The sequence below is a fragment of the Podarcis vaucheri genome, assembly GCF_965113315.1.
Source record: "Podarcis vaucheri genome assembly, chromosome: 3".
Taxonomy (NCBI): Eukaryota; Metazoa; Chordata; class Lepidosauria; order Squamata; family Lacertidae; genus Podarcis; species Podarcis vaucheri.
In genome coordinates this window covers 42834167-42861522 of record NC_138761.1, presented here as the reverse complement: position 1 = coordinate 42861522, position 27356 = coordinate 42834167, and the positions used below count along the sequence as shown (strand labels likewise).

The window sequence follows — 27356 nt, the reverse complement described above, 5'->3', positions numbered from 1 at the left end:
CCCTAACCCCTAACCTGCGAGTTGCCGCTGGCGCTGCTGCCCAAACGACGCCGTTTCCCGGAGGAGGAGGGGGGCAGAGAGGCGAGGAAAATGCAACGGCCCAGCAGCTGCAGCAGCACCGGCGGAGGCAGGGCTGTGAGGAAGGGCTGCCTGGCGCGTCCTCCGCGGCGAGCGCTGAGAGCCGCTGCCTGTCGGGCGCCTTCAGCCGGGCGCCGCGAGACATGCGGCTCTGCTACAGCCTGCACCCTAGGCTCTTCAGCGACTCCGGAGGCAGCGAGCGCGCGCCCCCAGATGTTGCGCCCGGTGCGGCCGGCACCCCTGGCACCCCCCACGCTATGCCACTGTATATAATATATATTTTGTGTTTTTTATATTGTAATGTTATGTTGTGAACTGCCCTGTATAGGGCAGTATACAAATTTAATAAATAATAATAGGCAGAGGGCCTTCTTGGTAGTGGCACCTGCCCTGTGGAACGCCTCCCACCAAACAGGATTGACTTTATTGACCAATGTTATTGGTGTGCATAGATGCCTTTGTTTGTACCATGCATCTGCAGGCAGCTGAGCTTGGCTGGATCCATTGGTATGTGCAAATGCAATTTTGTTTGCTTAGAAGATGTATCTATGATTTATGCTGACCCAAAGCACATTTTGGAATAGCCATCCCTATTGTTGACTATCCTCAGTGTGCACAGACACCCTTGTTTGTGCCATGTGCTCACAGGAAGTTCTGAGGAGGGGGAACATTTACTGGTATAGCAGAGAAACCTTTTTGATGTTGCTTGGGTGTGGGCTTTGCCCTGGCTCAGATCATATTTTGGGGTGGGCACCCCCAATTATATATTTATTATGGTGTTCCGATGTCATCGTGAATTTATGAGCGTTTTGCAAGCATGACGTTTTCAACCGAATAACATTATTTTTGGCACTCTGGGATACGCGAGCTTTCATTCTTCTTCTTCTCGCTTTGCGCTTTCGAGCCAAGAAGGGGCAGGGAAGAACTAGTGACGAACTTAAGCGCCGGGTGGAATTAGTTTCCCGCATTCGGATTTGCAGCCTCCAGGTTGACTTTCGGTGCAGGCGCGCCCGCAGCCTCGCTTCCCCACCTCTCCCCTTCGCAATCAGTGCTGCCCTTTATTTAATTAGGGCCCCTCCCACCCGCGACAGCCTTTTCCCGGACTGGCTGGGCATGTCGCTTGACCTCCGGTTGGTCGCTCTCCGGGCCCGCCTCTGAGAACTCAGCGCCACAGGCAGGGGAGGGGCAGAGCGCGAGGGGAGGGAGGGAGGCAGGCAGGCAGCCGCCGCGGAGCCCAAGCAGCAGCAGCGCCTCTCCCACTTCCATCCACCAACAGAGCGAAAAGTCTCCGGGAGAGAGAGAGGCGGCGCGAGCGGCCCAATCCGCGGGAACGAAAGCCGCCTTGGGGGCGGAGCCAGGCGCGCCGCTACCCAATGGCACGGGCGCTGGGGCGGGGCGGAGCTCTGGGAGAGCTTGTGAGGAGTCTGAGGCGGCGAAAGAGTCCGGAGTCGGGAGGCGAGTTTGTTGGTGGAGCTGCTGAGGCTCGTCTCGTGCTCTCTCTGGCGCCCGTTATAGCAGCTGCGTAGTCGCCGCCGCCGCCGCCGCGCGCGGGGCCGCTGAAGGGAGACCGCGGGCTTCGGAGGCACCGTCGGGGAGGAGCGGGCGGAAGGCGCTTCTCGTCGGCGAAAGGAGCGGGAAGCCGCCCGGGGTAGAAGTTTGGCTGGAGTCGCCGCCGCTGAGGAAACTTTTCTCGAGGGGCCGCAGCCGGGGGAGGAGAGGCGGCTGAGGCGTCGCCGGGGCTGGGCTGCTCCCTGCCGGACTCGGGGGCGCTTTTTCGGCCCTGGCCGGGATGTACCTGGCAGCGGTCTCGGCGGGGCGGCGGCGCCGGGGCGGCGTCGGCTGGCCCGGGGCGGCGGGTTGGCCTCGGCTGCTGCTGGCGGTGGCGTTCCTGGGGGCGTCCGGGACGCGGGCGTTCGTGTGCCTGCCTTGCGACGAGTCCCGCTGCGAGGAGCCCAAGAACTGCCCCGGCGGCGTCGTGATGGACATCTGCGGCTGCTGCTTCATGTGCGCCCGGCAGCGCAACGAGAGCTGCGGGGGCTTCTTCGGGCTGCACGGCGCCTGCGACCGCGGGCTGCGCTGTGTGATCCGCCCGCCGCTCAACGGGGACTCGCTCACGGAGTACGAAGCGGGCGTCTGCGAAGGTAACAAGGCAAAAAGCCCCTCCAAAGGCGGACGGGCGCCTCTTCCTTCCAGGCGGAGGGGCGCGGACCGACCAGCGTCGAGCTAGCGCGTGTCTTGGGAGGTTGGGGGGCGGCGGCGGCGGCGGCGGAGAGAGGGACTGGGGATTTCTTTCCGGGAGGAAAGTGGGGCGGGGAGGACTGGGGCCCTTGTCAGACCCCACTTTGAAAGTATTCTGCTGCTTCGGGGTTCTCTCCACCCCACCCCCGCCAAGCCACTCCATTTTTTCAGGACACTTGTGGTGTGAAATGTTGGCTGCATGTACCGTGAAAGCTGGTAGGTAGATTGGAAGGGAAGGTTGGGGTTTCCTAGTGTGGCGTGTTGTCTCCGTCGATTGCATGTTCTGACTCTTCTCTCCCCTCCCCCCCCCCGCTTTCCTCATAGTTATTTTCCATACTTGCCCACATCATATGCAGGTGTTCATCCCCCAATCTGCACTGCTTAAGAAAAACAACAAAGAGGAGGCATCTCTCTTTAATGCTACAGTGGCTCAGAGTAGTATGTGCACGCGTGTGTTTTGCCGGTATAGAACCTATTGCTTCCCCCTCACAAGGTGGATGTTGCGTTTTCCTCTTCTGTTTCGTCCTTTACATTTCCCTCTCCCTTTGCTTATTGTTCCCAACAGTCGTGGATTTTAAAGTGGCTTTTGAACTAGGGCATGGAAATAAAAAGCGTATTTTTTTTTCTGAAGTCGGTATACGTTCTTCCTTATTTTTAAAATGTAGGTATCTCTGGTCCTAACAGTTCGATTTTCTTTTTCCTTTGGCTTTGGTCTGCTCTTTTTTCAACCTGTTTTTGCAGCCCATCACTAACCATGTTTTCCACCTAGTAGTGAGACAGTGAGAGTTGTATATTAGTAAGTGCATTTAGGGCTACAGCCATCAGTGTCTTGACTCCCCCCCCCCCCCCGTCCAGATGTGTAGGCAGATGGCTATTGATTGTCATGTAGCAATCCAGCTTTTCTGATCATAATTGCATAATTTTTGTTTAATGGTATGTTTTCAGAAACATTGCAACATGCAGACTATTTGATAAGAGTAGCTTTATATTGGATGATATTGCTTACCTATTAGCCCTGTTTCATATTTTTTTTGAAATGTCAGATTGACACCTGTCTTTTCAATTTTCTGGATTCAAATGGCTTGTAATCAGTAATGAATGAGAATTCTTGAATCAGGAAAGAATCAAAGGGTGACCATCTATTGAAATGTTTAAAATGCTTATACCCATCACTTTATGCATCATTGGGGGGGGGGCAGAAATCTACCTTTCATTTTCATGCAGAAAAGGGGGCAATTCAGTTGGCTATAATTTGTATTGTACGTCACTCTTCTTCTTTGAGTCAAAAAATTGGAAATATATGAATATTTTGCCTGATAGCTGCGTAAGTGACACGAGAGAGTTCAATCTATCCATTTTCACCTCTTCAAATATTAGGAAAGTTTGAGATACTATAGTGCAGATGAGAATCAAAATTTATATGGAAAATTTTTGTCTTCCCCCTCCCTTTTCATTGGTTACTTAAAACGATGATTTTTGTAGATCCGCTAGAGAGCAGCCGTGAGTTCAGGAATTCCTCTGGAGAACGGTAGTAAAGTCATAAAAAAGCACACACTCCAACTGTTTAAAGATAGCTAGTGCCCTTGTATCCCCTAATGACATTTAAAATTAACAATTGGTACATACATTTGTTCATAGTTTAGTTTTACTTGTACTACTCTTGGTTATGACATAAATAAGATGTGGTTTTCTGTACAGGTTAGCTCTCCTTCGCACATTATCAGTTGGGTTTTCTGAAGATGATGAGAATCGGCATGGATCTGTCAGGCTTTTACAACTGTTTGGAGTTGTAGTTGCTTTACATGTTTGTATGGGGAGAGTTTAAATATAAGGAGCATGCAAGCATATTAAGTTGTGAATAAATATCTGTCATGGTCTTCCATTCAGGTGTTGCATATTTTCCATGTAACTACACCTTAATTTTTATATAAGAGGGAAATTATATTGAAAACTTCCTATAATGTTTTGACACTGTCTCCTTTAATGTATAGCAGTCTAGAGCTTTCTGGCAGTTTTAGGAGAACTATAATTCTTTAGAAGTGATGCAATGCTGGACTTCAATGAAAAGCACATCTGGCATTCCCCTGCTGAAAATAATATGGAGAGTCTCTCAAGAAGAGACTTCAGCTAGTGTGGACTTGACATTAGACCCAGCTGTCCCAGTTCCAACTATCCCACAGAAACAGTCTATAGAAATTAGCAAAACTGTTGCCATATAAATCACTTAGCTGCATGAGTATGCATAGTTGAAGCTTTTGGTCACCAGTTGGGCTGAAGTATTAGTAGCTTTGAATTTGGCAACACATTCATAAGATTATTTTGAGCTTTCACATAAAAATATTAGAGCTAAAATCTGTTACTGATTCCAACAATTGAATTGGGACCAGTGGTTGAGTTTACTGTTTCTTTTTATCTGTTGATACAACAAAGCTTTACTGGTAACAGTCTTGACATGGATATCATTTGTAGATGAAAGCCTATCTGCCACAAAAGAGTAGGTTTTCACATTTTTACAAATCTATTCTCTTTTCAGTCTTTCTTACAATAGAATTTTTATCCTGAAACGACCCCTACTGGTCACAATGTAGAACTCTTTTTAAAGCTTTTAGATGGGTTCATGAAAAACACTGACACAGCCAAAAATGTGTTCTCAGTCCAGTGGTTATTAACATGGATCATGGTTTAATCAGCAGTGGCAAATTGTTATCTCAAATCTTCTGAAAGCAGTATGTATTAAATAGAATAAAGCAAACACAGCAGCTGACTGATATTTTTGTAATGTCATGATATCTTAACAATAAGGGTGTTATTTAAATGTTCTCAGAAGAAAACAAAATTTATTTTATATATTTACATAACATTTTATATAACAGCATTAGGTGTGTATTCTGATTTTGGAAAAATATCCATTCAGGACTGGAACTACTACTTGCTACTATACTGTAGCTATACTCTGTGTTCTGCTTCCTAGATTCACCATTGTGGAGTTCCTTTTTAACATTGCTCTAGCTATGATTCCATAGTTCAACAGTTATTTGCTGAAAGCTGCAGTGCTACTGGTATTCCGCTGGTCTTGATCCCTTTGTGGTAAAGTACCATATGAACTCATGTAACTACCGGTAATTTCATAAACCTTTATATAAGTAACAAGCATGGAACAACTCAAAACTATTTTAACAGTATTGACAGCAGATGCATTGCATTAGAAATAAGCCCTGACACCATTTTAATTACTGAGAAAAGATTGGTGCTGAACTGGAGAGTCACTCCAATGTAATTGGGTTATGTATGTGATGCCAATAAGCAGTTGTTTAGCTTTTCTGTGGGGGGTAGGGCAGCTGTGAAATATAGCTCTATAAAAGTAGTGTGGAACTTGTAGCCTTCCATACTTCAGCTCCTGTTATCCCTGATCATTGTCCATGCTGGCTTTGGTTAGGGGACATAAACTGCTATTTAAACTACAGTGGTACCCCGCAAGACGAATGCCTCGCTAAACGAAAAACCCGCAAGACGAAAGGGTTTTCCGATTTTTAGAGGCTTCGCAAGACGAATTTCCCTATGGGCTTGCTTCGCAAGACGAAAGCCCATAGGGAAATCTCCTGGGACAGCGGGGAAGTGCAGCGCACCTTCTCCTCTGTTCCCAGACCTGTCCTGAAGGCTTGTGGTGGGAGGTCCGGGAACAGAGGAGAAGGCGCGCAGCGCTTCGCCTCTGTTCCCGGGACTTGCGTGGGAGGAGGGTTTTTCCTCCCCACCGCCAACATTCAGAACAGCATTCTGAATGTTGGCGGTGGGGAGGAAAGCCCTCCTCCCACCGCAAGCCTTCAGGACAGGTCCGGGAACAGAGGGGAAGGCGCGCAGCGCTTCTCCTCTGTTCCCGGACCTGTTTTGAAGACTTGCGGTGGGAGGAAGGTTTTCCTCCCCACCGCCAACATTCAGAAGGCTGTTCTGAAGGCTGGCGGTGGGAAGAAAAGCCCTTCTCCCGCCGCCAGCCTTCAGAAGAGTTCCCGGAGGGCTGCCTAGGCTGCGGATAGCAGCCTGCTGCCCCGCACGAGGGGCGCTGTTAAGCAGAGCGCCCTTTGCGCGGGGCAGACATTCGCAGCTTGGGGAGCCCTGCAGGACTTCCCCGCAGGGCTCTCCAAGCTGCAGATAGCAGCCTGCTGCCCCTATCCGCAGCTTGCAGAGCCCTGCGGGGAAGTCCTGCAGGGCTCCCCAAGCTGTGAATGTCTGCCCCGCGCGAGGGGCGCTCTGCTAAAGAGCGCCCCTCGTGTGGGGCAGCAGGCTGCTATCCGCAGCTTGGAGAGCCCTGCGGGGAAGTCCTGCAGGGCACCCCAAGCTGCGGATGTCTGCCTCGCACCGGGCAGCAGGCTGCTATCCGCAGCCTAGGCAGCCCTCCGGGAACTCTTCTGAAGGCTGGCGGCGGGAGAAGGGCTTTTCTTCCCACCGCCAGCCTTCAGAAGGCTGTTCTGAAGGCTGGCGGTGGGGAGAAAAGTCCTTCTCCCCCCGCCAGCCTTCAGAAGAGGTCTGGGGACAGACTGTCCCTGGACCTGGTCTGAAGGCGGTCTCCATAGGAACGCATTAATTGATTTTCAATGCATTCCTATGGGAAACCGTGCTTCGCAAGACGAAAAACTCGCAAGAAGAAAAAACTTGCGGAACGAATTAATTTCGTCTTGCGAGGCACCACTGTATTTCCAGTATTTGGCCTGGAAACTATTCTAATATTTGGCAATAGTCTTCTGGGAGGTCTGTGTTTAGAAATAGTTTGGTTTCCTTTCAACAGTGTAAACCTTCACTTTCCCTTCTGGAATATTTGCATGTCATGGACTCAACTTAGTCCTGACCCTTTCCATAACAGTGCTAGACAATGTAGTTTTACAGTACTTCTGTAAAAGTTCATAAAGCTTTTTTTTCTTAAGCAATGCTACTTTTATTAGGGGAAGAATTGGTGATGAATATCTGAAGTTGCTGCAGCTGATTGACATAAGGTGCCTAAAGCTCATTCGGTGACCTTATTCCAGGCACTGTCTCTTTGTGTGACCCCCCTCACTGGTTGAGCACCTGCTTTGTGTGCATGTTCAATCCTCTTCATCACCAGGTAGGGCTGGGAATGTTTCCTGCGTGAAATCCTGGAGAGCCACTGTCAGTCATTGTAGACAATGCTGAGCTAGATGGAGCTATGGTCAGCATCAATATATGGCAGCTTCCTATGTTCCATGTGATATGAATGTAATAAATTAGTAATATATATTATCAAACTACTTGTTTCCATTTAAAGCATTCTAAAATAACACATTTATGGCTAGTGCTCTATGTGTCCCAGGTTCCCTGGATCTGAATACTATAGCTTCCTAAATTTATGCTAAATTTCCATAAGATATTAAGAAGAGCCTGCTGGATCAGGTCAGTGGCCCATCTAGTCCAGCGTCAAGAGCACTCTCCCCTCCTGTGGTTTCCAGCAGTTGGTATTCAGAAGCATTGCTTCCTCCAACTGTGGAGGCAGTGAGCCAGTGTGGTGTAGTGGTTAAAAGCGATAGTCTCGTAATCTGGGGAACCAGGTTCGTGTCTCCGCTCCTCCACATGCAGCTGCTGGGTGACCTTGGGCCAGTCACACTTCTCTGAAGTCTCCCAGCCCCACTCACCTCACAGAGTGTTTGTTGTGGGGGAGGAAGGGAAAGGAGAATGTTAGCCGCTTTGAGACTCCTTCAGGTAGTGATAAAGCGGGATATAAAATCCAAACTTCTTCTTCATCATCCTAGCAAGGAGCTTGCCATAGCCCTCTCTTCTATGAATTTGTCTAGTCCAGGGGTCGGCAAGGCTTACCAGGCATGGGCCTCATCACTCCCGCAGAGATCCTCTGTGGGCCGGGCCAGCGCAGCACAACGCCAGAAATCGCTTCTGCTCAAGCCCAGACGCCGGAAATCGTGCCTACTTTTATCTGTCATGAATCTTCGAACATTTAGCTTCATTGGTTGTAAATGAGTTCTAGTTTACAGTTAATGAATTATGTTAGTTTTTGTAGGAGATGTTTGTGATCAACTTTGTACTGTCACAAAAGCAGTACTTAGGAACGGAACCTCAGGTCTCTCTTCTGTAGGACTTTCCCCAAAACATACTCCTCATTGTCCCTGTTGTGTTCTCGCCTCAAGGATACATTCCAGCCAAGCAAAAGCACTTAACTATGTTAATGCCTCTTGCTTGCCTGGACGGATGTGTGTGTGTGTGCTGAGCTCTCTGAATTTTGTGTGACTGGAATGTAAGCTAACAAAAAGGTAAAAGTAAAGTCTGTTGCTCCACCCACTTTTTGCCTCTGGTCCCACCCAACCCCATAAGGGAATGCAGTACTTGGACTGCAAAAGATTCTCCACACTGATCTGTCATTTTAATATCATTTTCTCATTACTTTCCTCAAACAATCCAGGAAAGGGCAGTTGATTGAAATACTGCAAAATATTGGCGATTCCTAGTTAATACCACAATAAAAATTTTCAGGGAAGATAGGAGTACTGTAAAGTTTGTTGAAAATGCCTTCAGTCTTACCTTTGACACCTTGGCATGTTTTTCTTGCTAAACTTCAAAGGCTATATTGGTATGCAGCACCTTTATCATAAATACTGATTTCTAAAGAAGTACTCTGGGATATAAAAGATCTATGGATTTAGTAAGTTAACTTCATTAAACGTTTTGTAACTCTAACTGCAGTTTGGTACTGCAACTGACTGTTGCTACAGTTTTGCTCAAGAATAGCAGTATCATTTTTAAAAAGCAAAACTGGCAGGATTATGTGGTAGCCTGTTCAGGCAAATCTGTTTGCTATGAAGTGAGTCTAGTTTAAGCTTCTGTGTGCTGCTTCTATGTGAATATTGCTTGCAATATTCCAAACTGTTTTGATATTTGAGTAGTCAACCAGACTGAGATGTTCAACCTTAGCCTTTTACATCCTCTTCATCTGGAGGTTCTAATTGCTGCTTTCTTGTGCATTATTATAATAATAATATTTATATCCTGCCTTTCCCTCAGAATTGGGACTCAAGGTGGCTTACAAAAATTAAAACCAACTTGAATAAAATGCAGAAAGCTTAAAAGATATAAAATATGATTATGTTGTTGCAGTGGCACAATCTGGTGTCAGTGTGAAATCAGTGGCTTTTGATGTGATCAACCATGGTATGCTCCTGGATTGGTTTTTTTAGGCTGGGGATTAGAGGCACTATTATTTAGAGATTCTGCTACTAACTGCAGGACTGGTTCCAGAGAGTAGTACTCTCTCTCTCTTACTCTCACTTTCACCCCCATCCACCCCAGGCACATTACCCCCAATACTGTTTAAAATCTACATGAAATCATTGGGAGCAGTCAATTGGAGTGCAATGTCTTAATTATGCTGATGACACTTTGCTTTATTTCTCGTGTGATTCAGAAATGGACACTCAAGGCTTGAGCTGTTCTCTGGATGGTGATGTACAAGAGGGACAATAAACCAATATTGAATCCTGGCAGATAGAGGCCCTTTGGGTGTTTGGTTCTTGTGTCCAGGAAGTGAGAAATTTACTAGTCACACTCTTTTTGAAAGAGCTGGTTCATCTTTGGGGCCTTCTCATTTATTCATCTTTGGCTTCAGTGGCTAGGAGTACTTTCTATCAGGTTTGGCTGGTACAGCAGCTACAGCCATTGCTGGACAGGGATGATCTGACCACAGTGATCCATGTACTGATAATATCAAGACTGATTACTATCAAGAGCCAACCATCATCCATGTATTAAACATTTTGTTGACACAACTGCACTGGCTACCAATATACTACCAGGCCAGATTCAGTGTGACATTGTTACTTGCTTAGAAACTCCTAAACATCTTGGCACCAGGCTACCTGAGAGACCATCTCTCCCCTGCCTACCCATTGCATAGATTACCCCCAGTGCTACTGAGAGGTCCTAATATTTGCTTTCAGTGTTGTCACCCTTTTAATCTGGAATGTGTTACCACCTGAGATAAGGCATGCACCAATTATATATTCTTTCAAATGCATGCTTATGAACTTTTTATTTACTCGCCTTTTCTGACTGAATTTTTAATTACTGGCTGCTGGTGCATCTGCTGATGTACTGTTGTTTTAAACTGTTATTTTTAGTGTTAAGTACACTGCTCAGATATTTTCAAATTTGAGCAAAAAAAAATTTAAAATAAAGTAAGTTTAGCAGAAGCAGGTACTCCCAAACAATAGTTTGAATTGTTGGCGCTAACCATAGTTAATGATACTGGTTAGAATTGGACATACAAGCCAGGATTATGCTCAGTTAGCCATGGTTTGTCATTTCAGCCACACAGTAGTCCCAATATACTGAAACAAGAGTCCCAAACTTTTTGTTTTGCTGTTGTGTGAACAAGAAGGAAAACACAGAAAGGGACACTTCAGAGGAAAGAACATACAGTGGTACCTCGGGTTACAGCCGCTTCAGGTTACAGACTCCGCTAACCCAGAAATAATACCTTGGGTTAAGAACTTTGCTTCAGGATGAGAACAGAAATCGCGCGGCAGCGGGAGGCCCCATTAGCTAAAGTGGTGCTTCAGGTTAAGATCAGTTTCAGGTTAAGATCGGACCTCCGGAACGAATTAAGTACGTAACCAGAGGTACCACTGTATCATTACCTCTCCAGCTTACAAAGGTTTCCTGCCTTGATCTTCCAAGGATGATGCTTACTTGGCATAGGAGAGCAGACATGTGGCTATTTACAGAACTTGCTAATGAGATCTAATGAGTGAAAGGGGAGGAGCCAAGTGCCAAGCTATTGGTTCAGGCAGACTTATAGGCAGGACTTCTGATCAGCTATATGGATTTCTATTTTGAATTGGGTATCAACTATTAAAATTATGTATTCACATTGACCCTGCAAACTTAGGGGCCAGGAGTGATCAATTTGCGGCTAGCAACTTGGATCCAACTCTAATTTATAGGTTTCCACTATGTAATCTAACTCATTATTGGGTTCCTCTGCAGTATTTAGAGTCCTCGGAAGAGGGAGAGAGCATATGCTATGCTTGAAATACGTTTTTGCTGTATTAGTGTGAATTGAAGTTCTGATGTAAAATTCTGTAAGGCTTTATTCCATTTTGATCAGTAAACAAGTTAAATTCTTCATCTCAGTTCGTTAATATATTCCCATTTCATTACTAATATACTGCATTATTATATATCAATGTTTTAAAATACATTGGAAAAAGTGTTATTCTATTCCCAATAATTTGATGATATCTAGTTGGATCCATACCAAGTTAGTTGCACTTTGAGATGAGTGTGAAAACATGGTTCCCATTCAAATTAATGGAACCAGTGCAAGTAAGTAATTTAGTCACCTTGTCTGTTAAGTGTATAAGACATTTGCCCCCCAAATATCTGACTTGTATAGAACTGAGAAGGGACGTGGGTAGTGCTGTGGGTTAAACCACAGAGCCTAGGACTTGCCGATCAGAAGGTCGACGGTTCGAATCCCTGCGATGGGTGAGCTCCCGTTGCTCGGTCCCTGCTCCTGCCCACCTAGCAGTTCGAAAGCACGTCAAAGTGCAAGTAGATAAACAGGTACCGCTCCGGCGGGAAGGTAAACGGTGTTTCTGTGCGCTGCTCTGGTTCACCAGAAGCGGCTTAGTCATGCTGGCCACATGACCCGGAAGCTGTACGCTGGCTCCCTCGGCCAATAAAGTGAGATGAGCGCCGCAACCCCAGAGTCGGCCACGACTGGACCTAATGGTCAGGGGTCCCTTTACCATTACCTTATAGAACTGAGAAGACCTTAGTGACATTGTTAAGCTAGGTTTCTAAGAATTTTAACACTGTCTCGTTTGCTTGAAAAACCTGAGGTTGGCATCCAGAATATTTATCCTGGTAACTATGAATGCTTTTTCTAGTCCTGACAGACACAGTTCCAAAAAAGAACTGACAATGTAATAAGTGTTGGGTCCTATTATTTTAGCTATCAGGGATTGCTGCTCAATGTTGGACATTTCCAGAATTCCATTTAGTGTCACATTTACTCCATCACATGTAATCAGGATTGACCACTGATTCAGCTTTAGCAACCAGTTTCCATATCACTAGTTTCCGCAACTCTTGCTTCATTGTCATGAGTATTTCAATAGAGAGACTATAGTTAATTAGCTTTTGTTCCTAATAATTTGTATGTGAAGATACACCTGAAGCAGTTACATTGCAAAGTGTGGAGAAGTATGTTTACAAACAGAAATACTATTGTGGCTTTTTACTGACTCACACTAGCCCTAAGAGTGATCTTATGTGTATTACATATATTCCCTCTTGAATTAACTTGAATTTTCTTGTCCTGTTATTCTAGTACAAATATATTACTTATCCTATAATTAAAGCTATCAGTCTCACTGTATTGAGGACTAGCAGTAATCATTTAAGTTTCCATCATTCTTTCTGCATTTTAAAGGAACAATTTCCATATGAAGATATACTAGAGATAGATATTGTTTTTAATTTCCTTTGTTGCTAGCCAGAAAAAAATATTACTTTACAAACCTACATTAGCAGTAAAAGCTGTGAGAATTTAATGAATTTTTACATGGCTTCAGATATTTGTCTGACAGATTTTAAACCAGAGGGCCTTTTCAGATGTTTGATTTATGATGAGAATGCATACCAGTTACTTATTTGACTTTTGAGATGTTGCGTCAGCAAGAAGTAATGGTCATACTGCTGTTTTCTTAAGCAGGTAGCCTGCTTAACTGGCTGCAATTTTCCTTCCATGAAGCATGGTCATTGTATTCTGATGGTTGGGAGTATTTATTGGCTAATGCCTGTAGTATTATTTTTAGTGCACTTTGAAAATACTGTAATATTTTGAAACATATTTTTAAAGAGATTTTTAATTTTTACATCAATTACTTTTGGCTGATCATCTCTTTCTGTGTTGCTTTACTAGGAGGCCTCATCTTTTCAGACATTATGAAAGAATAGTACCTGCATGGCTACACCCATTTGATTTGTTCCTTTCCTTTATGCTTTAAGTTAAACTTGTTCTTTTTCCACTTTCTGTTGTTGAAGTGTGTGCGCAACCTTGTTTATAAGTAAAAGTAATGGTGGAGAAAATAGTGAACAGGTTACCCCAGTAGGAAAATTACCTTAGTGACCCTATCAATTTCCTGGTAGCAGAATATGATATGGTGCTATGAACAACAGATTTAGGATAACTGAATGGCTTTTTGAAGAGTACATTCTGGACATGAGTCCTAACTGAAGCTTAATGGAGCGATCTACATTGTGCTATACTGTATGAATTGAACTGTAAAAGTGTGGTTTTGACTTCAACTAGACTTTGATCATTTTTATTTTTATTTTATTCTCTAATGTAGCCTGAAGGGTGATAATTCCCTGAAACATGTATTATACAGTTATACTGATGAGATATAATGAATAAAATTGACACTTTTGGACATTTTTGTTGTATACACCCTGAAATGAATGATACTTGATACTCATCCAGGATTCTGTAGTCTTTTTAGAAACAGAAGTTCTGCCAGGCACCCATTCATTGCCTTACTCAATTAGGGCTTCAACTTTTAGAACAATATTTTGGTGGAAAGATTGAATATATTTATAGGCAAATATATCAAGGCTGATCAAGTGGCGTTTCCTAAGAGTGGTAAAATGGCACCTAATGATACAAAACAAAGATTCCATATGGGTTGTTATTTATAAATGCCAAAAAGGAGTTTGATAGAGTAGAATGGAGGTATCAATTACAGTTTCTGTAAAAAAGATTGGGAATAGTTTTCATTTTATTACTCAACTGATATGTGCCATCAAACAGCCTCAATATTTGTGAATAATGTAAAATTGGAAAAATTCTAAATTTCAGAGTGGCACTTGTCAAGTATGCTCACTGTCACCATTGTTATTTAACATTTCAATAGAATAGCTTGCAGAGTCTGTTGGAACACATCCAGGAATTGTTGGGCAAAAAGCAGGAGTAATTACTTAAGTCAATCTTCATGCAGCTGCTATAGTCCCAATTTTGAGAGACCCAGAGGAAATAAAGCCAGTTTTAAAGATACTTGATATTTAAGTACATTTATATCTTGGAATGTAAGATAAAGCTGCAAAATTAAAATAGGTTGGTTATCATAAGCAGAGGACTATAACAGATACAGTCATACCTCGGGTTGCGAATGCTGCGGGTTGCGCGTTTTGGGTTACGGACCAGAATGGGTTACTTCCGGGTTTTGGCACTCGTGCATGCGCAGAAGTGCTAAATCTTGCTTTGCGCATGCGTGCAAAATTGCGCTGCTGCAGGTTGTGAACGCTGTGGGTTGCGAACATACCTCCTGCAGGGATCACGTTCGCAACCTGAGGTATGACTGTAATGGGAAGATACCAAATTCTATAGAGAGGAAACCCAAGTAGATATTTCGGAATCTGGATTACCTAGGATCTGGAAAAAACACCAATAATAATAATGATAAAAACTTATTGTTTATACCCCGCCCACCTGGCTGGGTTTTTCCAGCTACCCTGGGCAGCTTCCATCAAAATATAAAAAATAATAAAATTAAACATAACCACTCCAATTTAATTCAGGAAATGAGAAAATATCATCTAATTGGGAAAGTCTAAAACTTTCATGAGTAGGTAGCACCATAATAAAAAGGAATATAATGCCTTGTATTCTGTTTGTTATGAAAACATATTAAAAGCAAATGATCAGTTAAAAATATTCTGTTACATTTTCAAGAAACAGAATTATGTTGAAAATACTCAGTCAATAAACTTTAGAAGAGTTGGCATTTCCTAATATAAAACGTTTTATTTTGCTTGTATGTTTGAATATCTAAAGATACTGTTTGAAATTTAAGAGTTAAAAAATTGAACAGAGGTGTTTCTGTAAAATAAAATAACACCCTTTGGTAACACTTGGAGGAACTTAATAGTTAGTAACCCAGACCCTATCGCTTTGCCATTTTAAAAAACTGGAAGAGCATGCTCATCCAGGATTGTCACCTCACTGTTTTTTTTTATAATATTGAGTGCAAAAGGAGAGAATCATTAGGAGATATGAAGCTATGGGAAATGTGGAAACATGGGGGTTAATTGAACTTAGGGCTGTGATAAAGGAGGGACTAGGATAAAAAAGTCATCCAATTTAAAACATGAAAAAGTTAAAATACTAAAACAGATTAAAGTCACCTCAACTTCCTAAGCATCTGTCTGAACAAGAATGTTTTTAGCAGGAGCTGAAAGCTACATTGAAGGTGTCTGCTTGATATCAACAGGCAGGGGGTTCCAAAGTGTAGATGCCACCCACAGGTGTTACATGCTGACAAGGTCTTGCTCCTGTCAGCAGCAGGGGTGCCAACTTGAATAAAATACTGGGGAGGGGACCAGGTAAGACCCACCCCACATAATCACAAGATGACATGCACACACACCATTTGAATGGCAATGCCCATCAATTTTTTTTTGGGGGGGGGCAGGTCCTCTCAAATACTTTGTTCCTTTTTTATGTTCCTATTCTAATAGGGTTTTTATATTGCTGTGTTTTGGAATAAAGTAATGAAATAATATACATACATGTTTTACAAATAATGAAAAATATACATACTTTTTTAAGATTAGTCTTCTGTATGTATTTATATATCCAATTATCTTACATGCAGCTGGTGTAATATTTTTATTCATAATACTTGTAATCTATGTAAATATTCAATAAGTAAAGTGAACTTGTGAGTTTATATAGCCCCACATGTCCACTGCATGCTTCATAGCTAAATGGTCTATTTGTAAGCCAGATTTATTGAATTACCTCAGACATTAAAAAAATGGGAAATGAGTTATTACCTCATTGCTTGACAATAGTGCAAAGTAAAGTTTTGCATTGTGGGGTAAAAGTTCAGTGTCTCATTGAACAGGGGAATATGGAAGTTATGCCATAACTAGTTATTTCTATGCCCCATGCTATCTATATATGATTGAAAACACTTCAAAATCATATGGAACAGTTAAAGAATTTAAAAGTATAAAGAAGGTGGTAAACCCTAATACTGACTCCTATAGGAAGTGTTTATTAAAACAACTGTTTTTTAAATAGTTCACATATAGCTTTACATTTCTGAAAATAAATGCTGAATGTTTTTTATATTTAATGCTGTACTGTTTTTAACATTTGATTGGGAGCCACCCAGAGTGGCTGGGGAAACTCAGCCAGATAGGCGGGGTATAAATAATAAATTATTACTATATTATATTATATTATATTATATTATATTATATTATATTATATTATTATGAATGGTTCACAGTTAATCTTAAAACATTAAATATAACATTTCAGGATATCAAAAGCAAAAAAGTACAAATGAAAATCAAATACAAAATATAACAAAATATTTACATTTTAAAGTAGCATAATTAACATGAAAGAAAATTCCACATATAAACTAATATAAGCCACCCAACAAAATAACTCTGCTGCCTCGTAGTAGCATCTTCCATTCACATCCTTAGCACTTCCACATACAAACATGACCAGTAGGTTTTCTGGACAGTTTTCCGCTGCCATAAATGGAAATCTAATTAACTTAGGAACATTAGAGGCTAGCTGCATTATGTCAAGTCAGGCAAACTGGTCCATCAAGCTCAGTATTGTCCACAATCCCCTCAACTAACTGGCAGAGGCTCTCCAGGGTTTCAGACAAGAATCACCCTTTGTGATGCTGGGGATTGATCTTTGGTCCTTCTTTGGAAACCCAAACAGATGGGGGGTATAAATAATAAAATTATATTGTATTATTATTTTGCATTCAAGAGGGATTCTGTACTGCTGTTGTGGCTACTCCCCCAGTACTTAGAAAATGAAAAATTGAAAGTAGATTGATTTTCCATGTGGTAATCCCCCCCCCAACCAAACGTTGTTGAACTAAAATATGCTGTGGGTAAGGTTTAGAAATACCTTTATATATCAAATATTATATTTAAACCAATCCATTGGAATTCTGTGAAATATTTTAAGTTTTGTCAGCTAGGGATGTGTAAATCTGTCAATCTCTGCAGTTGCACATCAGTTTGTTTTTAAAAAGTCTTAATGAAATTTCATCAGTGAACTTCTCCAAACATAGATTATTTTGTAAAGCAATTTCCCCTACTAAAATGCATTTTTGTCTGTTTTCAGTAACACATGCATTTTATGCATTTTTTCCTACTGTATACATTTTTGTATTTTTGCTTGTGGTGAATATCTTGCAAAACTTAGAGAAGTGCAAATCATGTAGGCTCATTTTTAGTCTATTTTTTCTCCCATTTCTAATGACAACTCAGTAGCAATAACTCAGTAACATATACCTGCTTTACCTAATTTAAATCAGAAGTGCAGTGGTAAATGAAGATACTGAAAAAAACATATCCTAATTTTAGGATATCCAAACAACTGTACACTAAATATATGATAACTAGGGATAGTCACCTATAACTTCTTTATAGGTGACTATCCCTAGTTATCATATATTTAGTGTACAGTTGTTTGGATATCCTAAAATTAGGATTTTATAGGGATAGTCACCTATAAAGAAGTTAATTGCAATTTCAGTTTTAAATTGGAATAGTATTTTATCCTATACAATTCCACAGCTTTGGCTTCTGTTCATTATGTTGCTAATTACATTTATGTAATTGTATTTCTATGGGTATTTGTATGGGTTGAAAACTTCCACCCCATCGTTGTAAAGTACTTAGCCTTTTGATGCCTCTTTTGCCCCTTTCTAGTTACACCACTGAAGAGATGACAGAGATCTGTCAATGCTTATCATTATGTGCTATAGCAGCTACTGTATCGTTAAACTTTGCAGAAGACAGAGCTATAAGTTATGAGCAACACATTTATTTGCCAGGTATACTTGTTTCTAGTGGTGAACAGTCAGTGATTTGGAGTAAAAGCAGGGAAATACAATGTGATAAGAGATCATATACATGGGTCCTAAGCTTGACACACCAGTGCCATTTTCAGATCCATGTTGTATGCAGTCATTATGGAAACTTACGCAGGTGCTGGATAAAAAGTGTTTTAAGAGTAGGCAGTCCATAATTGAGTGGAGATACACACACACCCGGGACGTGGGTGGCGCTGTGGGTTAAAGCCTCAGCGCCTAGGACTTGCCGATCGAAAGGTCGGCGGTTCGAATCCCCGCGGCGGGGTGCGCTCCCGCTGCTCGGTCCCAGCGCCTGCCAACCTAGCAGTTCGAAAGCACCCCCGGGTGCAAGTAGATAAATAGGTACCGCTTACCAGCGGGAAGGTAAACGGCGTTCCGTGTGCTGCGCTGGCTCGCCAGATGCAGCTTGTCATGCTGGCCACGTGACCCGGAAGTGTCTCCGGACAGTGCTGGCCCCCGGCCAATAGATGTGAGATGGGCGCACAAACCCCAGAGTCTGTCAAGACTGGCCTGTTCGGGCAGGGGTACCTTTACCTTTACCTTTTACACACACACAAACACACATATATGTACAGTGGTACCTCGCAAGACGAATGCCTTGCAAGACAAAAAACTCGCAAGATGAAAGGGTTTTCCATTTTTGAGCTGCTTCGCAAGACGATTTTCCCTATGGGCTCGCTTCACAAGACGGAAACGTCTTGCAAGTTTGTTTCCTTTTTCTTAACACCGTTAATACAGTTGCGACTTGACTTCGAGGAGCAACTCATAGAACGCAGTGTGGTAGCCTTTTTTGAGGTTTTTAAAGACTTTGGTGATTTTTGAAGCTTTTCCAAAACTTTCCCGACACTGTGCTTCGCAAGACGAAAAAAATCACAAGATGACAAAACTCGCGGAACGAATTAATTTCGTCTTGCGAGGCACCACTGTATATGTATATGTATGTATGCATTGCATATTGGAATACCTGGGAGGCAGTGCTGTAGAACTGCTTGTAGCTTGATGAAAGACACATTTTTCTCATGAAAAGCTGCCAATATTCCAAATTGCTTAGACTTCTTTCACAGAGACTCTAATTGGGACTTGGTGGGTAGTCTAAACCTCTAGAAAGTTAGTGTCATTTGTTCAAAACTGAGGCTCTGACTTGAAAATAAAGGGCCTTGTCTGAGCCTGTAGGATGCTCTGGGTTTTATATTCTCTATTCTGTGACAGGTGCTAGAAACACCTTTAAAAAGAGAAAGAGGGAATAAGGTGGTTCTGAAGCTTCTGTGATGAATAGAAGTGCTATAGTTTCACACACAACTTTTTTAAAAATTGTGATGAAGTCATATAAACATGAAATGTGAACTGTACAGAACTTCATAGTGTACCTGCTAAAGCTGAGTTTAATATTTTCATTTAGATGTGTAGGTGTTTGGCAAAATATATTAAATGAAACAAATCAATGACCTACTGGTATTATAGTTGTTTCATTTTGGTTTTTAGATGAAAACTGGGATGATCAGCTACTTGGATTTGAGCCTTGCAATGAAAACCTCATAACAGGCTGCAATATAATCAATGGAAAATGCGAATGTGATACTATTAGGACCTGTAGTAATCCCTTTGAGTTTCCAAGCCGGGATACTTGCCTGTCAGCTTTAAAAAGAATTGAAGGTAAGTCTGTATTCACTAGTACTTGATTTGTAATTATTTTTGGCACATCACCTTAAAGGCCTAATATGTAATTTTTTATTCTGTACCCCATGCTTGTTGAAAGGAGATGTTAGAGCAATAGTGTTGGCAAATGAGATGTTTCTGGTTTTGTGATTGAATATAATGATTTAAAGTTTTTTTCTGTTGTGGTACGTGAATAATGAGTATTGGATATTTTGCTTGGTTGTGTATCCTGAATAAAGAAGGTGACTTTTAATGTGGGGAAAAGGCAAATCGATCAGAGTTTACTTACTAGTGTCTATTGTAATTGCACATATGTTCCTTGTTGTCTCTGGAAAACTTCCCTTTCCCAATCCAAGGATATTTCAAGCCTGTGAAAAGAGATGATCCATACAATTGCATTCTGCCCAAGGCGTGGCTTGATTTGTTTTCTGCTGCAGTGCACGTTGAGACTGTTGTAAAGTACTCATGGGCTTTTTTAGACAGGTGAAGCAAACTTGTGTTCTTTTGTCTGCTGTAGAGGTATCTTGATTTTCATAGCTCTGTGGACAATACCCAAAACATCCCAAATGTGGTAGGGAAATAATTAAACAGCACCCTGAAAAGTGCAGACTTTTTGATTTTTAAAGTTCTGAATCAAATATGTTCTGTTGTCTGAGCAGTTGACAAGTTGAGATCGATGTTTAATACTCTAATTTTTCTCAGGTTTGTTAAAGATTATACATTTATTTGCTTTGCTCTGTCTTTCCTGCCTTGTTAAAAGATGTTAGTAGCATAAGCTGTCCAGTGCACCTTTAATTGTCTAATGTTAAATGGCATATTGTCTACATGAATATAATGGTATAGCTAGTGAGATTAGGAATTTCTTTACTAATGTCCATATAGAAAAATAATTACTTGTTCTGCTTAGGAAATGAATATATACACAGGATATTGTCAGGTAGAAAAAATGCCATATGTGAAATTGCCATTGAAATACTCTGCTATCAGCCATGGGGGTCTTACTGTGTATATGTGGATTGTTCCTTGAAATAGCAGCTTTATCAAGGTGTTGTGTAAAATTAGAATTGGGAGCATTTGTCTTGGTGTTGCGTCCTTACTAAAACTGTTCTACAATAAAGGAAAGTACTTGCAACTGTGACATCTAAAGTATAATCTAGAGCAGTGGTTCCCAATTAGCTAAGTACCGTGGACAACCTTTTTTTCAAAAACCAGGCTATGATCCCCCTACTTTTGAAAATTCTGATATATCTGTGGTAGTTTTTGTTATGTGAATGGTGCCACAGACCCCCTGGATGGGTTATGTGGACCTCCTGGGGTCCGTGGACCATCAATTGGGAAACACTGATCTAGATTATTATTCTTACTTTAAAGATGTCCCAAGTATTTTAAGCAGTTCACACCTGTTAAGCCATGTGTATGTTCTTTAGTATTTCTTCATTTTTCAAAGGCAATAGTATCTGTCCATATAATAGAAAAGGAATGACTGGGTAGAATTGAACTTAAATGTGCTAAGAGAACGGTTTCCCACTGCAACTTTGTTGGTGGGCAGACTACTGGTGTGTAATTTCAGATCATTTATGGTAGATAAGAGAGCAGAGTGTCCTTGTACTAAGATACCAACAGATAGAAGCTTTTATTATTTAAAAAAAGTATTTTAAAAAGGTTATTTAATAGTTAACTATTGAAGGTGGTCACAGATAAGAGAGTGGAAGAAGAAGTGATACAGTGGTGCCTTGCAAGTCGAAAATAATTCGTTCCGTGAGTCTTTTCGTCTTGCGATGTTTTTCGTCTTGCGAAGCACGGTCCGTCGCAACTGCACCTCTTCAAGCGGCTTTTTAAAAAAAGCGCAAGACGTTTTCGTCTTGCGAAGCAAGCCCATAGGGAAATTTGTCTAGCGAAGCAACGCAAAACCGAAAAACCCTTTTGTCTAGCGAGTTTTTCGTCTTGCAAGGCATTCGTCTTGCGGGGCACCACTGTACTGCCAAAGAAGTAGTGCTGTGACTGCTTCAATTGTCAAGATAAAGTGTAGTGAGAATTGAAAAGGTGACCAGAGTTGTACCTTACCTTTCTTTATGCTGGTGCTTAAAACACAGGGAGAAGGCGTGTTAATAATAATAATAATAATAATAATAATAATAATAATAATAATTTTAATAGCCTGCCCTTCATCAAATGGTCCTAGATAGGTTACAAAGTATAATTAAAATAACTATAAAAAGGTAAAGAGACTCCTGACCGTTAGGTCCAGTTGCGGACGACTCTGTGTTTGCTGCGCTCATCTCGCTTTACTGGCTGAGGAAGCCGGTGTACAGCTTCCGGGTCATGTGGCCAGCATGACTAAGCTGCTTCTGGAGAACCAGAGCAGCGCATGGAAACGTCATATACCTTCCCGCTGGAGCAGTACCTATTTATCTACTTGCACTTTGATGTGCATTCAAACTGTTGGTTGGCAGGAGCAGGGACCGAGCAACGGGAGCTCACCCTGTCACAGGGATTCAAACTGCCAACCTTCTGATTGGCACGCCCTAGGCTCTGTGGTTTAGACCCGCGTCCCTATAAATAACTATAGTGTACAATTAAAATTATGAAATAAAACAACGAAAACAACCAATATCAAAATAACAAATACCAGTGCGGGGCAAAGCAATTTAGAATGTATTCTCCTGTGTGAAACAAAAAAATATTAAAAAGAGAACTCTTCTCAGCCTCAGCAAGTCTTTACAAGGGAGAGTTCACTGGAAGTGGAAGTGTACAAAAATAATATGCTAAACCATGGCTCCAGGGTCAGTCAGGCTGATTTTAACCCAGAAACTACTTCTGGGGTTACCTGGAGTTCAAAAGTTCAGAAATGGGAACAAGTCAGGAGCTCCAGAATGTAGACCAGAGTCTACTATGTGCAAAACAGGTTGCACTGAATCAAAACAGCACTGAATCAAATCTAATTACATTGGAGTACAGCCCATGGTAGGATAAATGAATTAGATTAGACTCTGCTAGGTGCAAAAGAGATTTTGAAATGCAGCCACACTAGAGCTCTTGATGCAACCAGAAATCAGTTTTGTACCTAGCAGAGTCTAATCTAATTAAACCCTACCATCTGCCACACACCATTTGAAGGTTGTTATAAAATGCAGATTTTAATGCTTTCTTTATACAAGCCCTTTCCTTTCCCCCTGCCATGTTTTACCTACCACCCAGCAGTTGCAGACACTTTCATATTGAGTAAGAAAAGGAAGTACAGCCTCATTAATCTTGGGGTGGGAGTATGGAAGATGCAGTTTGGAGTGACTGGTTTGAGTGGACACTTGACTGAGAAAAAAGAAGGTAGGAATTTGAATCAAACTAATGTGAACTGAGATCATTTAGGAAGATAGGGTGAAGAATTACCCTTTCCATCAGCAGGTTACATCATGGGGGGTAGGAGTGTTGGCTGCTGCTTTTAATAGCTTTCTCACCCTTACCCTCCTGAATCAGACTGATTACTCCATGGCAGTCTGAATATCCAGCCTGGAAATGGTATTTATCTATCTACACACAGGAAGTCAGGATAACACTTCATGCATCTGATAAAGTAGACTATAGCCCATAAAAGCTAACAAATTTGTTAATTTTCTAAGGCTTGTCAATTCTTTTAAGTGTGTTCAAAAGGTCTTTGGCCAAACACTGGTACCTGATATATCCCTGAAATGTTTAAGTCAGATTTAACATGTGGAAGACAGTTTATTCACATCTGGCAGTTCAAATCTAGAGTTCACTAGGAATTAAAACAGCTTTTGGGAGCCTTTATAATAATAATAAAAAATAATAAATTTGATTTATATCCCGCCCTCCCCAGCCGAAGCTGGGCTCAGGGCGGCTAACAACAATCAAAATAATCCAATGTTCTAAAAACATTTCATTATAAAAATTAATTAAAATCAAATTGATGGCAACCATTAAGCAAAATTCTGTGCAGATTGCCAGAGGAGGGGGTCAGGCTGTGCCCTGACCAAAGGCCTGGTGGAACAGCTCTGTCTTGCAGGCCCTGCGGAAAGATGTCAGGTCCCGCAGGGCCCTAGTCTCTTGTGACAGAGCGTTCCACCAGATTGGAGCCGCGGCCGAGAAAGCCCTAGCTCTAGTTGAGGCCAGCCTAGCCTCTCTGTTTACAACATACTATTTACATTCCTGTTGCAGAATAACTCTAAAACTGGTTGAACAGGTATTTTAACATTTGCCTGTTAAAGGAAGATTTGGGGGGGGGGGATTCTCAAATACTTTTAAAGTTCCTAGCTGTCAGGTTTAAATTTGTGATGACATGTAGATGAATCTCTCTGAAAGTTTTTGGAATATTTGCGGTCAAAGAGCTAGTTATAACATTTAGCCAAGGAAAAGGCACTCTTTTCTCCTCTTACAAATTGGATTTTTCTTGTGACTGAACTACAGAGTTTAGCTTGCATAAGCATACATACATGGACATTATATAAATTTCCAATGAGGAATACAGTCCTTTGTTTTTTCTTCCTAGCACGCCCATACTGAGGCCACACATGTACTTCAAAGTGGGATCTAGTTCAAATTAAGGAAGTCAAACTTTCTTGAAACATATTTTATATTTAAAGATGGCATGCATCATTTTGAAGAAATCATTGAGCAAAATGCCAGAATTTTGATGTGTTTAAATGACCCCCCCCCCAATCCCTTGCCCCCTGTGTAGTCCTGCTTGGATCCAGAGGGCACAGTGACATCATGATCAACTGATCATTTGAGAATTCTTTACTGTTTATAGTATGCTGGCGGTTAGAATGAGAACTTTGCTTATAGCACCCCCCCTTGCCTGTGACAGACTTAAAATTCATAGGAATTATAGTTTTTATATATTTCAGTCCTTCTTAATTATAGCATACTTAATATATAAGTTACTTGGTTGTGTTGTCTGACATTTTGGGTGTTGCAGAATTGCCTATGGTCAAATACAATTTATTTAACACTATAAAGTGTTGTGTTATTTCTTTAGGAATGCTTAAGAACTTTGCAAGTAGAAAGTCCCAGGTTGAGTCCTTGGCATTTCCAGGTAGAGCTGTGGAAAACTCTGCTATAGACAACACTGAGTTTGAGTTATGAAAAGGCCATGGTAAATAAGTTTTTTATGACTGCTTGTGGGCCTGAACAGCTAGAGCATGGCCTTGGAAACCATTTAGAGCTTTAAAGGTCAATATAACTTAAAACTGGGCCAGAAAACAGGCAACGAGTATTGCTGCTTATATCTTCCATCCACTTGGCCCTTGCCATTACCCAGACAGAGACATTTTGCAGCATTATAAATTCCTGAACTGTTTTTAAAGGCAGCCCCATGGAAAGCACCTTACAATAGTCAATTCTAAATGTCACCAGAGCATGGGTAACTGAAGCATGTTCCATCTGTTAAGACAGGGTCACACTTGGTGTACCAACCTCAGCTGTTAAAAGGCACTCCTGGAACATTTGCTACCTGAACTCTTTCTTTTAGTTCTGAGCCCTGCAGAACTCCCAAACTGTGCACGTGTCCTTCGGGGGGAATGCAGGCCTGCCTGAGGCTCATTGCAAATTTCCATGCAGGGCATTTGGTTACCTCACATATAGTATTGGCCATCTTGTCCAGATTAAGCTTCACCCTCATCTAGCCATCTGTGTTCCATGCACTGTGGCCCTGAATGTTCCTGAAAATCTCACACTTCGTGCAATTTCAGTTTTGGCAGAATGCTCTGGCACTCCTATCCTAAACCAAGAGCTTACAAAAATGCTGGGTTGTAATTCAGTTCTATCCTTCAGTTGCAGTTTGTTTAGAATAGTTTGGGCCAGCAAATTGTGACCAGACTGGCTAGTATGCCTTTAAAATGAACACAAATATTATCCCATTCTGCATGCTGTTCTATATGTTCTCTTTGTTCTGTGCTTCTACTTTTGTCAGCCTTAGTTCTGTATATTCTGTTTGCACTCCTATTGCAGGGGAAGATAAAAACATTTGGAGCCTCAAATATTTATATCATTTGAAAAAGAAGATGAAAGGATTATTGTGGGTTTAGAAGTGATGCTGTGGATAAATAATGGACTTTATTCTATCAGAGAACTAAAAACTGATTATTAGCTGCCTTAAGGCACTGAGACTTAAACTTACTGGTTGTAAGAAATAATACATTCTGTGGACTTGATACCAATATTTTAGATAGAAGTATATTCCTTTGGCGGTGTTGTTTGTGACAGTTTCAATCATGTGACAGCTCAGTAATGTCTTACTCTATTGAACCATATCATGTTAACTGTGAAACAGATGCTCTCCAAGAGTATATGTTCTATCATTAGCAGCTTTAAATCCAATGGCAGTAGCTTTTTTTTTTTTACTTATCATAGCTAAAATTAAAAGTTCAGATTAATGAGAAACATTCTTAAGAATGCAATTATTAATAAGCAGCTATATAGTTGCCTTGAGATAAAACCACTTGACACTTACAGTGTCAAAATTGTAATGATAGTTTTTTAAAGGACTTCAAACAGATTTTGCTAATCATGCTGCACATGGGCATTCATGGTTCTGGAAAACCAAAGAAAATATTCACCCAGGGCTTACGAATACAGGCTGTCGGATGTTCTCTTTGACCTTTGGCTGGAGGATATAGTTGCAAAGGAAATGCTTAACATTCTAGCATCTGGGGTTGAGTCTTCATGTTACTTGGCACAGTTATTTAAGCTGGTTTTTACTTCCTCTATTCCATGGCAGCTAAGCCAGATGTTTTGCAAAAAGTAGATATAGCAAATTGGCCAAAAGCAATATGTTTGTGTCTTTGGTCTACAGCTAAGCATAATTAAATAACTTATTACAGGAGAATAGCTTGAGAGAAATTTGGCTTTCTGCAGTTAAGAAATTAAACTTGAAAGTAACATGATTACTACATTAAATTCCACAAAAACTTCAGCAGCATGTTTAAAGCAATATTATGTCTTAATTAGCAGCAGCACAGTGCCCAATATTGCAATAGTGAGCAAGCCTTTGAATTCCCCAGAACTCTTAAAAAGGCAGGATGTTAAAACTGTGTTAGTGTTTAACCAGAAGTAGTGTAGTGGTTTCCTGTGTCTGCATCCTGGAATTCAGGATGAGTTTAGCACATATTATATGATCCTTTTTGTGCTTCTGTGGATTTGGATTTTCTCCTTATGAGGCAACATGGCTACCTTTTGCTTTTTGTGTACCTTGAAGAATATTTAGCCATTCAAAATTATGGTCCTAAAATGGAGGAAGTGAATTTTATACCATCTATAAATGGTACCTCAAACCACTACAGATCACTATCTAATTTGGCATAAGTTTGTGTGTGTAAAAAGATAGTTTTAATGCATTGCTTAAATGTGTGAATATTTGCAAGAGAGGCCTAAACTTATATATGAACAACTACATTCGTGGCATTGTGAATTGGTTATACACTTTGGAGGGAACAA

General features: G+C 41.4%; 1 protein-coding gene across 2 annotated transcripts in view; it reads left to right on the top strand.

Annotated features, from left to right (window-relative positions):
* The first annotated feature begins 1493 nt into the window (after window positions 1–1493).
* CRIM1 (cysteine rich transmembrane BMP regulator 1) overlaps window positions 1494–27356 on the top strand; it is a 130940-nt gene continuing 105077 nt past the window's right edge. The window contains exons 1-2 of one of the 2 annotated variants that reach the window (XM_082214999.1): window positions 1494–2219; window positions 19734–19904. In XM_082214999.1, coding sequence (XP_082071125.1) covers window positions 1868–2219; window positions 19734–19904 — 523 coding nt within the window. In that variant the 5' untranslated portion in view covers window positions 1494–1867. The remainder of the gene's footprint in view (window positions 2220–19733; window positions 19905–27356) is intronic. The other variant, XM_082215000.1, reaches the window with a different exon arrangement.